Source organism: Rhipicephalus microplus, chromosome 10, assembly GCF_043290135.1.
Source record: "Rhipicephalus microplus isolate Deutch F79 chromosome 10, USDA_Rmic, whole genome shotgun sequence".
NCBI classification, from domain to species: Eukaryota; Metazoa; Arthropoda; class Arachnida; order Ixodida; family Ixodidae; genus Rhipicephalus; species Rhipicephalus microplus.
This window is the reverse complement of record NC_134709.1, coordinates 3,829,246-3,842,357: the sequence shown is the minus strand read 5'-3', so window position 1 is coordinate 3,842,357 and position 13,112 is coordinate 3,829,246. Positions and strand designations below refer to the sequence as shown.

The window sequence follows — 13,112 nt, the reverse complement described above, 5'->3', positions numbered from 1 at the left end:
TTCCCTCTAGTTACTTTTTGAGAACTGCATGATTGGATGGAATTGGTTTTGTGGTGTGCCAATAGCATGCTAAGCTTTAGCTCCAAGTGTGTTTCAGCCATTATTTTCAATTGCGTTGTGATGAATGCTTGTTCTTTAGCCTCTCATTAATTCTTGCAGGCATCATGTCGGTGCTCTCAGAGATTCGCATCAGAAATGACCTCGGTCACCCCGTTTGTGACAACTTGCGTGTTGGTGACTGGCTCATGGAGTACATCACCAATCGCCTCAGTCAGGAGCGCACCACCACTAAGGCAAGGACCCTTGTGCTGCTCTACAGAGACTGGTTGATGTGATGACGAAATTATGCATTCACTGTGCACAGTAAAGCAGCGTCAGTGAAAACAAGAGACCAGACGAGGAGAAAGACATGTACACAAGTTGCTCTAATAACTGAAAGTTTATTTAGAACCTAAAAGTATGCCTTGTCAATTTAGTCTGCTCTTTAAATCACAATTTTTACCTTGCAATAGCGTTGCAGGCTTTTGCAAGCATATATATGTACTCTGTCATTTTTTAAGAACGGGAGCGTGTGGCCTTGCCGTGGCTGCCGACAGCACCATCGACCAACAGATAATAACACTGTTAGACGGGCACTGCTGGATGACGCTCCTGCTGTGGTCTTGCAACGGGTGATGCCGCCAAAGGTTATTCGTTGGCTGACGGTGCTGCAGGTGTAGTCATGTGCTTGCATGTTTTCTTTCATAAAAATGGTGTCTAGCTCATGAAGCACTTCATTAGGCACAAGCATCTTCTTGCTGCAAATGTGGTGTTTTTGGTACTGTGAGAGAGCAACTTAGTGCTAATATGAGAAAAATTGTTTTGCTCATTGGTATCTCGAATGTGACGTAAATAAACAGTTGTTAGTAGCACCATTCCTTTGTCTGCTCTCTTTTTCTTGTGCTCGCAGATTTGTAGCACTTCTTCTTTTAACAATCTAAACAAAGTGCCTGAGTTTTCGATTTCTCTGCACCCCCTTGAAGGAACTCGCCTGTCCCGGATAAAAGAACCTGGCTCTGTATCGGCCAGAGATCATTGGGAGAGGCTTTCATCCTACATTGACCGTAAGATAGACTGATAATGACAACATTAGGCAGCTTTAGAATAGCGTATGGAAAGATAGGGGGTGTTGTGGGCGAAGGGCACAGTATGAGTTTTAGTATTGTGTTTGTCCACTGCAAATGCTAGCACAAGCTCACAGCGACACTAAAGCACACAGAGGGTTCTCAACGTCATGACAAAAATGTTTTGAAGGCTGCACACTATTTTAGATTTTTTGTGGGAGGAACGCAAACACCAATAGCGATTAGCATTACAGAGTTTTAGTAAGTTATGGAGATAAGATATGCAAATGCAGTAAGGCAGTGCTGTAGTGTTTCTCCTGTCCAGTGACAGTGTCCCCCAGACGACAGGTTAACAATGCATAGGCTGACTGGCAACAAGGACAACCCCTCAATAATTTTTTAAAGCTTTTTTTATAATATTTTTTTAAATAATTTTTAAAGAATAGTGGTGCTATTATACAGTAGCGTATTTGTGTACCAAATTTCTGCAACTTGCTATAACTCTTTATCGTGAAGTGTGCTCTGTGACTGCGACTGCAAGGAATAGCATATGTGAAATTTTGAATATGTTGTTCTAAAGCTCCCTATTATTTATCTCATTGCATGCAGTTTGCTAAGTGGCTGGACCAAGTGTTTGCCTCAGTAAAAAAGACTCCTCGTTACCTGGTCCCCTGCTACTTTGATGCTGTGGTGACCAGCACATACTGCCTTGTGCTTGAGGAAGTATGGAGCAAAATGTCGAGGTAAGTATTGTACTCATTTTCATTTGTTGTCAACTAGCGCCTAGAGTGCAATCTTAGTCATATAAAATATGTACTACAGCCCCGCCACAGTGGTCTAGTGGCTAAGGTACTCGGCTGCTGACCTGCAGGTCGTGGGATGGAATCCCAGCTGCATTTTCATTGGAGGCGAAAATGCTGTACTAGGCCCTAGGCCCGTGTGCTCAGATTTGGACACACGTTAAAGAACCCCGGGTGGCCGAAATTTCCAGAGCCCTTCACTACGGCGTCTCTCATAATCATATGGTGGTTTTGGGACGTTAAACCTCACATATCCATCCAAAGTATGTACTACATGTTCGATATTCATAGAAATGTCACCACAACGTGTTTTCTTGATTAGGGGCAAAAGTGAAAAGATGTATACTAGGTGTCCTTTTCTTTAAGGGGGAAGTTTCTCGTGATCTAGTCTTGTCTTCCCATGTGGTCACAGTATAGAACTGTTGCTATCGGCGAAACACATATAAAATACAAAAAAGAAGATTTTATGATAATCTTGAACGTAGACACAGGCTAATTATAAGATAAGAGCAATAGTGGATCCAGGGGGGGAGGCGATAGGGGCAATAGCTTCCCCCTCTAGCCTGTGTCATCACCCTTCCCCCCCCTTTCCATCGTTACCTGTCTCCAAGTTTTTCTAAAATTACACGTTTTTTTCTTGTTTTATCTGTTTTTCTTAAGAGACAACAAGGGAGCAGAGTGGATTAGGGAACAAACGGAGGTTAAGGTTATCATAGATGAAATCAAGAAGAGGAAATGGACATGGGCCGGGCATGTAGCGCGTAGACAGGATAACCACTGGTCATTAAGGGTCACTAACTGGATTCCCAGAGAAGGCAAGTAGGCTAGGGGGAGACAGAAGGTTAGGTGGGCAGATGAGATTAAGAAGTTTGCAGGTATAAATTGGCAGTAGCAAGCACAGCACCAATTATTACAAATCTGAAGGAAGTAAATAGTATGGGCTGAGGACTTTTAAGAATTTTCTCAATATACAGTTTTTCTTGTCTATTATAACATTTTATGCACCCTTTATTGATGGCTATTTATACTCTACAGTTAATGTAGAGAAATATGAGTTATTAATGACTCAGAACCGTTAAGGTTTAGTGGCATAAAAAGTTTATTCAATATAAACAATACTTTACACATTGTCACGGCATAAAACGAAAACTGTACAATTTATTATAGAACTAATGACATATTTGAAATCAGCATGAAAACCTATGCATAAAGTAAAAATATCATCGGCCTAGGCTACACATTTCTTTTTTTTTTTTTTAGGATCACATCTTCTCTTGGCGGTATTTATGTTGTGATGTGGTTCTTGTGGTTCTCCTGATGACAGCAACTATTACAAGCAAGAGTAAGAACCCCCCCCCCCCCCTCCTCCCTTTCCAGTTTTACTTCTAGTAACATATTTACTCGTGTAATGAATGCACTTGCATAATGAACCCTACCACCCCCTTGGTTCTTGAAAAAAAGAAAAAGAAAATTTTTAATGTATCTGTTCATTTTGTTTCGGTGTGATAGCCAGTGCCATTCCCAATCGAAACAACATTAAATCAAGCCATTATATCACAAAATAATGACGCAATAAAAGTCGGAGCATAGTTTTCCAGTCATGTTAAACAGTTGTGAGCAGTGCGAACGGGGAAAACGTCAATCAAAGTTTAAAAGTCCCGCTTTTTGCAACAGATCGCTATCTGCCGAATGCAGGAGAAACCTCTTTGCTTATAGCACCACACAAACACAGTGGCATGAGAACAAAGCAAAAAAAAAAAAATGGCCCGAATCTACATGTTACACTGTAAATGTTGTCGAAAGACAATAGTCTTGCGTCCGGAGAGAGTGAACAAAACATTTATTTGATGTTCTGCGCAAGAAAATCGGTGAATGGTATTCTGCAGGCGCTGCGTTAGAGTGCCTCGAGTGTGTGGCGGAGACGAACGAGCGCATCTAGGCACGTTAGACACAAGTGTCATCTGGCAGTTATCTTCGAAAACGAAGGCGTGCAGCCCGTGAAGAAAGATGTGCGCCAGTCTAGAAGGTAATAAGGTGTAGAACGCAAAGTGACGGGCAGGTGCCACCACCATGACGTCGTAGCAAAGCGTTAGAAGCACGTTTTTGAGCAGCGCGTTGCACTGTCAGCGCAGCGCCATTCTTTAGAGTTACTTGTGTGTGCCTCTTCTAGTATAAAGGCAGACATAGAAAACATCGAAGCGTTGTTGTGGTACCTCAGATATGCACAATAATTGCTTTTTAATTGACAATCGCACAACTATTAACACGTAAACCTTGAGCAATATTGGTTGGCACAGCGAATGGGGTTGGCTGTTTAATGCCATTTGGGGTGATCGTTAGGGCGGACAAACAGACAAATGTACAGATAGACATACCAAAATTTTTTCGTTCGTGGTCCTCAAGAAAGACTTCTTTAAAAGCAAATGCATGGCCTTCGAGATGACGGGTGCGGGGCGTATAAACATGCCACGCGCCTGCCATCTCGCAAGCCATCAAAGGGCCCACCACGCCGATGGTGCATCGCCCGCAACATTTGTGTGCTGCCATGTGACGCTGCGTTTTTCTTGTCGGGTTTGCCGCAGTGGACATGGGAACCGAACGGCTGGATGACACATTCGGCTTTGATCCATGCACATTCATTATGGGAGAAAACAAGAGCTTCGGGCTACAAAAACAATTCGTCGTGCATTTCATGGGTCAGAACAAGCAATACCGTCATGCAAACTTTTCGCTGCTATAACTCCCGTGATTTTTTTCTCCGGCGTAATGAACCCTCCCCCTGAATTGTCCTTAACTTTTCTGAATATAAGGTGGGTTCATACCCACCTTATGTACGGTATTTTGTGACTGCCCCCCCCAAAATGCACACACGCATGCACACACACACACACACACACATATATATATGTGTGTGTGCGTGTGTGTGCGTGTATATATATATATATATATATATATATATATATATATATATATGAGTGACTAGATCCACTCCTGGATTAGAAATAGCTATTCCGTGGTGAAATAACCTCTCGAAAAGAGTGTTGATGAGGTGATCTCCGCTAAAATGTGCCTAAAATGTTGAGGCTTCCCAAATAAACCTTAAACACAAAGGCACATGTCGAGCATTATATGTCCCTGTGAATTACCTATATTAAAGTGGTATCGTGCCTCCGGTAAGGCGGGGGGTTCTCGAATTCACTTTTGAGGCATATGCTCCACTTCAGCAATTTTCTAAGTATACCTTGAATTGCTTAAGATGACTAGAAGGCGAAATAAATTGACATATTTTTGTACATTATGACACTCAGTTTTCATTACATGGGGCAACATGTGGTTGCTCATTGATATAATGCCCAGGTCTTCGCCCACTCATCACGATTTACTTGGTGGAGGTGTGTTTTTTTTTAAAGTGCAGCTCTTAGGCCCCTGTTCCTGTGTTGAGTGGAGTTGCCGTTGCTGTCCCCTTTGGTGCCATAACCGATAGACATGAAAAAGAAAATAATAAAATGAGAAAAAAAGAAATGCCCAGTATTGAATGGAATTTGAACTCGAGCCCTCTGCATAACAGTCGAGTATTTCAACGCAGAGCTGCACTGGTGCTTGAATCTAATTACTATCAAAAATACATTAAAAAGTCATCGTGTTGGACAAGGAATAGCATTAGCCTATGTAATATAGCCTGGCATAATACTAAACAAATGACAACCACAATGCTAATTGCACGGAGAGTGTAATGAAGGCAGCACACTGTTCAATGGGTTATTCGACATGTTGCATTCTGGAACCAATGTCCAAACGAAAATACTGCATTTCTTTTCTTGAAATGAATACGTTCCAGAACTATTTGCGGACACATTGCCCCGCCGCAGTGGTCTAGTGGCTAAGGTACTCGGCTGCTGACTTGCTGGTCGCAGGATCGAATCCCGGCTGCGGCGGCTGCATTTTCGTTAGAGGCGAAAATGCTGTAGGCCCGTGTGCTCAGATTTGGGGGCACGTTAAAGAATCCCAGGTGGTCGAAATTTACGGAGCCCTCCACTACAATGTCTCTCATAATCATATGGTGGTTTTGGGACATTAAACCTCGCATATCAATCAAATTTTGCGCACGCATTTGAGGCCTGTTGTATTATTATTATGATATAAAATGCAACATGACTGACTAGAGAATCACACTTGACATAAAATTGCATCATTTTCTTTATTAGGATGTATGTAATATTGAGTACCTTGGATTTATGCTTTGTGAATTTGACACTAGAGAATGCACGTTAATCTGAGCCGGAAAGGGATATTTGCTGGCAAAATGCAAATAAGTGCCCCAAAAAATGCTACAAGCGGTTCTAAGTTTTTACTAGTAACTTCATCGAAAAAGCAGCCCAAATCAGCTCATTATAAGCGGATCTGGTAACTCTGTTTGTATGAACAGGCATTGCATTCATTTCCAGTGGTCTAGTGGTTATGGTGCTCAATGATCCCGCAGGTTGCGTGATCGAATCCCGGCTGGAGCGGTTACATTTTTGATGGAAACGAGAATGCTCAAGGCCTCTATGCTTAGATTTAGGTGCACTTTAAAGCACCCCAAGTGGTCTGAATTTCTGGAGCTCTCCACTACAGTATCTCTTATAATCATGCTGTGGTTTTGAGATGTTAAACCCCAAAAATCATTGTTATGGATGTGCACTGCAGTTTTGTGAAGAATGGTTCCATGCTGGTACGAGAACTGGCCTTTGGTTCAGTGGTCCTGGGTGGCTATGTCCCGGGAGCGCACCTGCCACCATTGTCGCGTCAGCTGACACCACCTCAACCACCGTACCGAATCGACGAGAAGACCAATGCTCGCCAGGAGACGTGCACCACGATTTCTGCTGGTAGGAAGTGGTGTACTTAGCTGAGGCTTTGAAGAACTGTATTTTCCAGTGTACAAGCAGCGCCTTTGTATAAGATTCACCCTCTACCTTTTACGACTTTCGTGGAGAAAAAAGTTTAATAAGGTGCACCTTGGTATAACGCTCCTATTTTTGACGCCGCATTTGAAAACGGAGTCATGCACGGCATTGAATACGTCTAAGCAGCTGTGTAAAACATGTAAATAACATTGTCTTGAGGTGCAGAAAACGAATGAAGTCAAACATTGTTAGTACGTACCCTCTTTAGGAATACGAATCGTTAAAACCTAGTTGCAACGAATCTCCTATCGAGTCTCATAGAGACTAATGCATTCGCGGATCGCTTAAATTGTAGTTTATGGCTTATGCCTACCGGTTAGTGCATATTAACTGTGTATCGTGATAACATTTTGTGGCAGAAAGTTTTACTGTGCCACTTAAGTTGCAGATGCCACAATGTGCCTTGCACAGTTTTCTGTCATGTTAAGGGGGTGGAGATCAGCCGATTCAGACTTACGCGCGATCGCAGTGGTGGCTTGCCATGCAATCATCGGGGAAAAACAAAGGAGAGGTGGCGATCACTGACAAACGCACCAGTGTGACCTATTGCCGCGAAAATCCTTATTGCAGTAAGCATCCTCGGTTGTCTGTTTGGACAGGCGTGTGGTGTAGCGTCTGTTTATGTCTACTGTACTTTTTTAGTAGGCGACTACCTGAATGTGCTTGGCCGCTGATCGCTGCCGCTTTGTTTTGTGGGACCATGTTGAAGCGCACACTCAGAAACGCAAGCAGCTCGCTGTCGCAGGTCGTGGGCATCGAGAAACCTTGCTGTATTATGCAACATGCGCACCATACAGCAAGTGCAGCGCTGTTGTAACCATGATGGGCGCTTCTATTCAGCGACAGCCAAAACGCACCTTCGTTTGCTGCCAGGACTACTAGAGCATTGCGGAGAGCCCATTGCTTGCGGAAAGCTCGTTATCGCCACGTTAACCAAGCTGGCTACTCGCCGCAACTGTGCATGGCCAGAAGCACAGTGGGCGTTCTACAGCAAGCGGATCGGCAGTGATGTTGTGCGCCGAGTAAAAACGCACTGCACGCAACTAGCCATAGAGTAAACAATTCGGCTCCATGCGACTGTACAGGGTTAAAAAAAAAAAAAAACTGCATCACTTTTCGCTTAGAAGCACTCTGCGGAACAACTGTCTCACGAACAGCCAATTGTGTCCGTTCTGTCGCTCTACCACCCTGTGTACACTGAATGCAACACGCCGTCCCGGACTCCACAGTAGTTTCGAAAAGCTCCCCGGCGTCGCCATCATGTGCTATTGGGCGGCTGTGCAAAAGCCAGAAACTTTTCCGCACCTTGGCAAAAAGAAAGACACGGCTTTGCAGTGGGCACTTTCGGCAATATTTCTTGTGGCACTGAATTTATTCAATGTTTAGTGGCGATGGCACATTTCAGTAGATGTAAACTTGTAGCTGGTGAATAATGCGTAGTATGTATAGTGCGTAGTTATGCCGCCGTTTCTGGCACATAGTATTGATGGTGTTTCACGGTATTTATTCCTCGAGATCCGAAACCACATCTTCGGGTGCACTTTCACCTCGGTTAGTGGTATCGTGGAGCTGCTGTTTTTAGCCTCTTAGTACTAACTCTTACATGGCATTGAAAGCACCTTCAAGCACATCATTGACATCGTTTCTACGGTACAGTCGAATCTCGATAATTCGAACTCGAAGGGGCCTGAAAATTTGTTCAAAATAAAAGAAGTTTGAATTAATGAAAGCTAAATAAACGGACGGCTCTCCATGCAGTGGCGCATGTGCATTGGGCTAACACATGAGGGGGTAGTTTAAGAAGATTTACATTTATTCACAAATCACAGGACATTCGTTAATAATTGAAGTAATCGGTGGTGCACACAGGGGGTAGTTTAAGAAGATTTACATTTATTCACAAAATCACAGGACATTCGTTAATAATTGAATTGGTGATAATCGGTGATGCGCGTCTGCACACGTTTGCCTTGCAGCGAGTAAATCGATTTCGCACGCAGCTTGCAAAGCATTTCTACTTCGGCTTCAGCATTCTTCTGGTAAAAGAAGTTGCACGCAAAAATGTCCAGCGTCGACACTTTTTAAAGATGACAACAACGACTGCTGCATAGCAGAGCCTTCCGCTCTCCGCTACGCAGCCGCAGCAGGGCCAGCACGTGACGAGAAAGGAGGAGCGTCTCCACGCGGAGAAAAGCAGATCAGCATTTCAGAGAAAACCAACACTCCACGGCAGCTTTTTTTTTTTTGCTTTCTTCGCACATGTAGTTGAAAGGAGAAAGGTGGCAGGGAAGGAAAAGGGGAAAGCGTGGCACCGGCGCATGAGAGACACCCCCCTCAAGGCCCAGAGCCATGCTCCCACAAGGGGCAAGGGCTGCATAAGATTGTGCCTTTTTCCTTTCCTTCAACCACACAATCATTCAACCCAGCGACGGCTTTTTTTTCTTTCTCTCTCCCTCTTTCCCCACTGCATTGAAAGGAGGAGGGTCTTTAACTGGCAGGGACGGAAAAAGGAGAAGTGTGACACGGGCGCGTCGCAGATCGGCATTTGAAAGAGAGCAAACATTCGACCGCAGCCTTTTCTTTCGTTTTCAGTCCTTTTGCGGGCAGCGTTGAGGTGTCACAGGTGCCGCTGCGGGATCGGGCTGGGTGCTGAGAGCATTTTCGGAGCGCGGTATGTTCGAATTAACTGTCGGAAGTGCTTGGATGTTCGAATTACCGGGCGTTTCTGCCCATTAGAATACACATAGCTTTGACGGGACCTCATCGTGAGTTCGAATAACCGGAAGTTCGAATTAAGACACGACACAAATGGCAATAGCAAGCCGGAAGCTGCAACTACTGCACGGAAACTGATGATGAGGGTAGCAAAGTGGTGCGTTCGCTGCCGCAACTGGTATTGCGAGTGCTAGTATGTTACAATAAAATGTTGAGCTATAGTGCCTAGAATATACTTACTAGTGTGCCGACTGCGGCCGTCGCGGTGGCACGGAGAATGATGCCTTCCATCGACGGCCACCAGACGGCGATAGCCGCAGGGATTGTGCTATGCCGAGCCAATAGCCGAGCGGCCCGAGCGAGAGCCTGAGCGGAGCGGTGTCGGCGGCATCTCTATCACGGGCGCAACCGTCTCTCTGCCCACGCGCGCGTGTGACAGGCGCCGATCACTTAGAACTGTAGAACGCTGGTTGGGAGGCGATGCGTAATCAAAGAAGTATTTTTGTAGCACTTTTATAAATGTGCATGCCTCCGTTATCATTAATACGGTACATGATATCGAGGATTTGAACAAAAAATTATCAATAAATAAAAGAATGCGCATGGTTTCCGAGAAAAAAAGTCAACTTTAATAAAGCTGATGAAACTCAACAGTGAAACACACGGTATTTGGTTGATTTAATTATGCCACAAAATTTACTTACTATAAGCCACTTTTCTATTGCTCAAAGGTAGGATGAGTTTTTCACATGAACTTCAATTCTCCAATGACGTTGACGCTAACTGTACTAATTAAATGTAAATAGCTTAATTTCATAACAAATATGGTCTGAGTGCTACAGCACATATAGAATTTTTTTTCATTTTTGAGAATCTTGGACAGATTTATTGAAACACCCGGTACCGATGCAGACATTGTCGAGTAGTGTAAGAAAAATAATGATTAATAACGCAACAGCATTAGAGAGCTCTATTTGTAGAAATGCCGGTGTCGGCGACGGCGAATTAAGCGAGAAATCATCTTGGCCGTCAAAAGAAATTGAGAGTGGCAAATAAAATGAAGGACACAAATTTTTAGTTTGAATATTTTACAGAGAATTTCACTGATGACACCATTGACTGCGATTTTGAAGGAGCACTAAATATAGCAATTACTAAAATGTTTCTCACTAACAACAGCTGCCACAGATAGTCTTCGATTCTTTCGCTTTATGTTTTTATCTTACTCGGCGCAGCGTTCTGGGTCTGCAGGGCCACTCAATAATAAAATGCGCTCGTTGTTATAGCAGTGTCCACTCACACAATATATAAAAAAAAACGAACGCTCTCCTTGCATTTTTTTTTCTGCAACGACATCCCGGTTTCATGAAGGGACACAAACGTTAACAACATGCACAGAAAATAAACAGGGCAAAGACATGCGGAGGCATGTGCTATGTTCGTAACAGCAGAAATGCCCCTCAACTACACCGCAACCGACTGGGTTAATTAATTTATTTATTTTTTATTTACAATACTGCTACTCTCCTTCTAGAGCGTGGCAGTTGGGCAATGTAGTAATTTTTCACACACACAAAAAAAGGATGTAGACGTAAAAACATGCAAGCATAATAACAGGACATGAGGATCATATAACCATTGAGCAGTACAGAAGTTAAACGTTAATTATGTTATTAATACACAATGTATGCAATAATCACAAGATACAAAGCAAGTTATAGCCATTATACAGAGCTGAAACCATGCCGAAAGGCAATAGAAATAAAATACATGATTGAAGAAAGCAACTTATGTTAGCATTGGTATCGTGAGGGAAAACATAAATGGAACAGTTGTGACAGGAATAGCAAGCACTGAAAGCATACTTCAAAAATAGCTGTACTACTGTGAAAGGAACATTGAAAAAGGTGTTGCTTTAACTAACGAACAGCAGATCTGGAATGAATGTGCATCCAAAGTGCAAGTGCATCCGAAGTGCATCCAAAGCGCAAGCGACGCACATGAACACGTGTGGGACACGCGCTCTCTCTCGGTGCGCCCCGTTGCTCGGATAGCACGGTCCCTAAGGTTGTCACCGTCTTGTGGCCTCCGGAGGAAGGCATCATCAGCAGTGCCAGCGTCTCCCATTGGAAACGCTCGGCGGTTGACACACTAGTAATTATATTTTAGGCACTATAGTTGAGCTACCCTGCTTTATTTTCTCATTCCATAGGTTTATTGGTTCGTTTAAAAATAAGCAATTCGAACAATACCATGGTTCACGTGGCCATAGAGTTTCCTAAAATTAACTGGAAGGGACTCTGGCGCTGTGATCATTCAGCGACCATGGGAAGGATGGGTATGAACATGGATTTGCTTAGTCTTCGTACTTGCAGGCGCCGAATGCACTCGTGGCTTTGTTTAAGTAACTCCGCTTTTTTTTTTTTTTAATTCAGTAAATCACTGGCCTTGTACTTGTCTCGCAGCCTTGGCCACGTGTAGAGCACTGCGTAAACAGCGACGGTTGCGTCAAGTCTATTAGGAATTCGGAGGCGCTGGCTTTTCAGACATCGCGTCTTGAATGTCGTTGTATACGTGTATGAGCTTGTTCTGCGCGCACATAATAACAAACGCTCAGATTGCCCCTCAGGATGTGGGAATCAAAAACACGCAGAGCTATACATCGTCGTACTCATGCTGTACACGAGTCTGGTTTTTCTCATTAAAATGCTCTCGTTCATGTTTCTCATAGAGGCGTGAAAGCATGGAAAGGATAATTTACTGCCACCTCTCTTTTAACGTAAATGAACAAGGAAATCCACACAATTTTTCTAGAAAGGAAAGCTTCCCGGTCAAAGAAAAATTCATCTTGAACTGGCGATCTAACCCATGACGTACACCTTCTCAGGGTGGTCGCTCTACCAATACTAACTAGGATGAGAGCAACATATAATTTCCTAAAATTAACTACAGGGGGCCCTGGCACCGCAGTCGTTCAGTGACCATAGAATGATGGGTAGTACACGGCTTTGCATAGTCTTCGTACTGGCAGGAGGCAAATCACACTTGTGGCTTCATTTATTGTTGTGTTTGAGGTTTGTTTCGAAGGAAAGCACGAACTCTTTCGAACTTCCTGACCCGATTTGAAATTGTAAGGCTAAAAGAATAAAGTGGTGAAGTGAAACCGCTGAACATTTGCTGATTTTTGTTCTGTGAGGAAACAGCTCCGATCCACACGAACACACACGAAGCCAGAAGTACGAAGATTAGACAAATCTGTGTACTACCCATCATTCCCATGCTCGCTGAAGTGCCATGTGTTGCAGCTCCCATAGACACTAGCGCCAGAGTTCCCTCTAGTGTATATTTAGGAAACTCTATGCACGTGACAATGGCATCATTTGTTGTGGCCTAAATCTCTGCGGTCACCACATTGCTTGAACAGCATGTGGCTGACATCAAAAACCACACTCGCTTAATTGTTGTGACAAGATTAGATATTTTTTGTGAATGCTCTCGTGCTCAGTTTATCAAAATCTTGAATGAAATGGCGACGTGGTCTTGAAAAA

The 13,112-nt window shown here is 43.6% G+C and overlaps 1 protein-coding gene across 5 annotated transcripts in view; it reads left to right on the top strand.

Annotated features, from left to right (window-relative positions):
• Positions 1–13,112, top strand: part of LOC119181297 (glycogen debranching enzyme) — a 137,882-nt gene that overhangs the window by 58,539 nt on the left and 66,231 nt on the right. For all 5 annotated transcript variants that reach the window (XM_075874883.1, XM_075874882.1, XM_075874884.1 and 2 more), the window contains 3 exons: positions 160–293; positions 1,713–1,846; positions 6,590–6,771. In XM_075874883.1, coding sequence (XP_075730998.1) covers positions 160–293; positions 1,713–1,846; positions 6,590–6,771 — 450 coding nt within the window. The remainder of the gene's footprint in view (positions 1–159; positions 294–1,712; positions 1,847–6,589; positions 6,772–13,112) is intronic.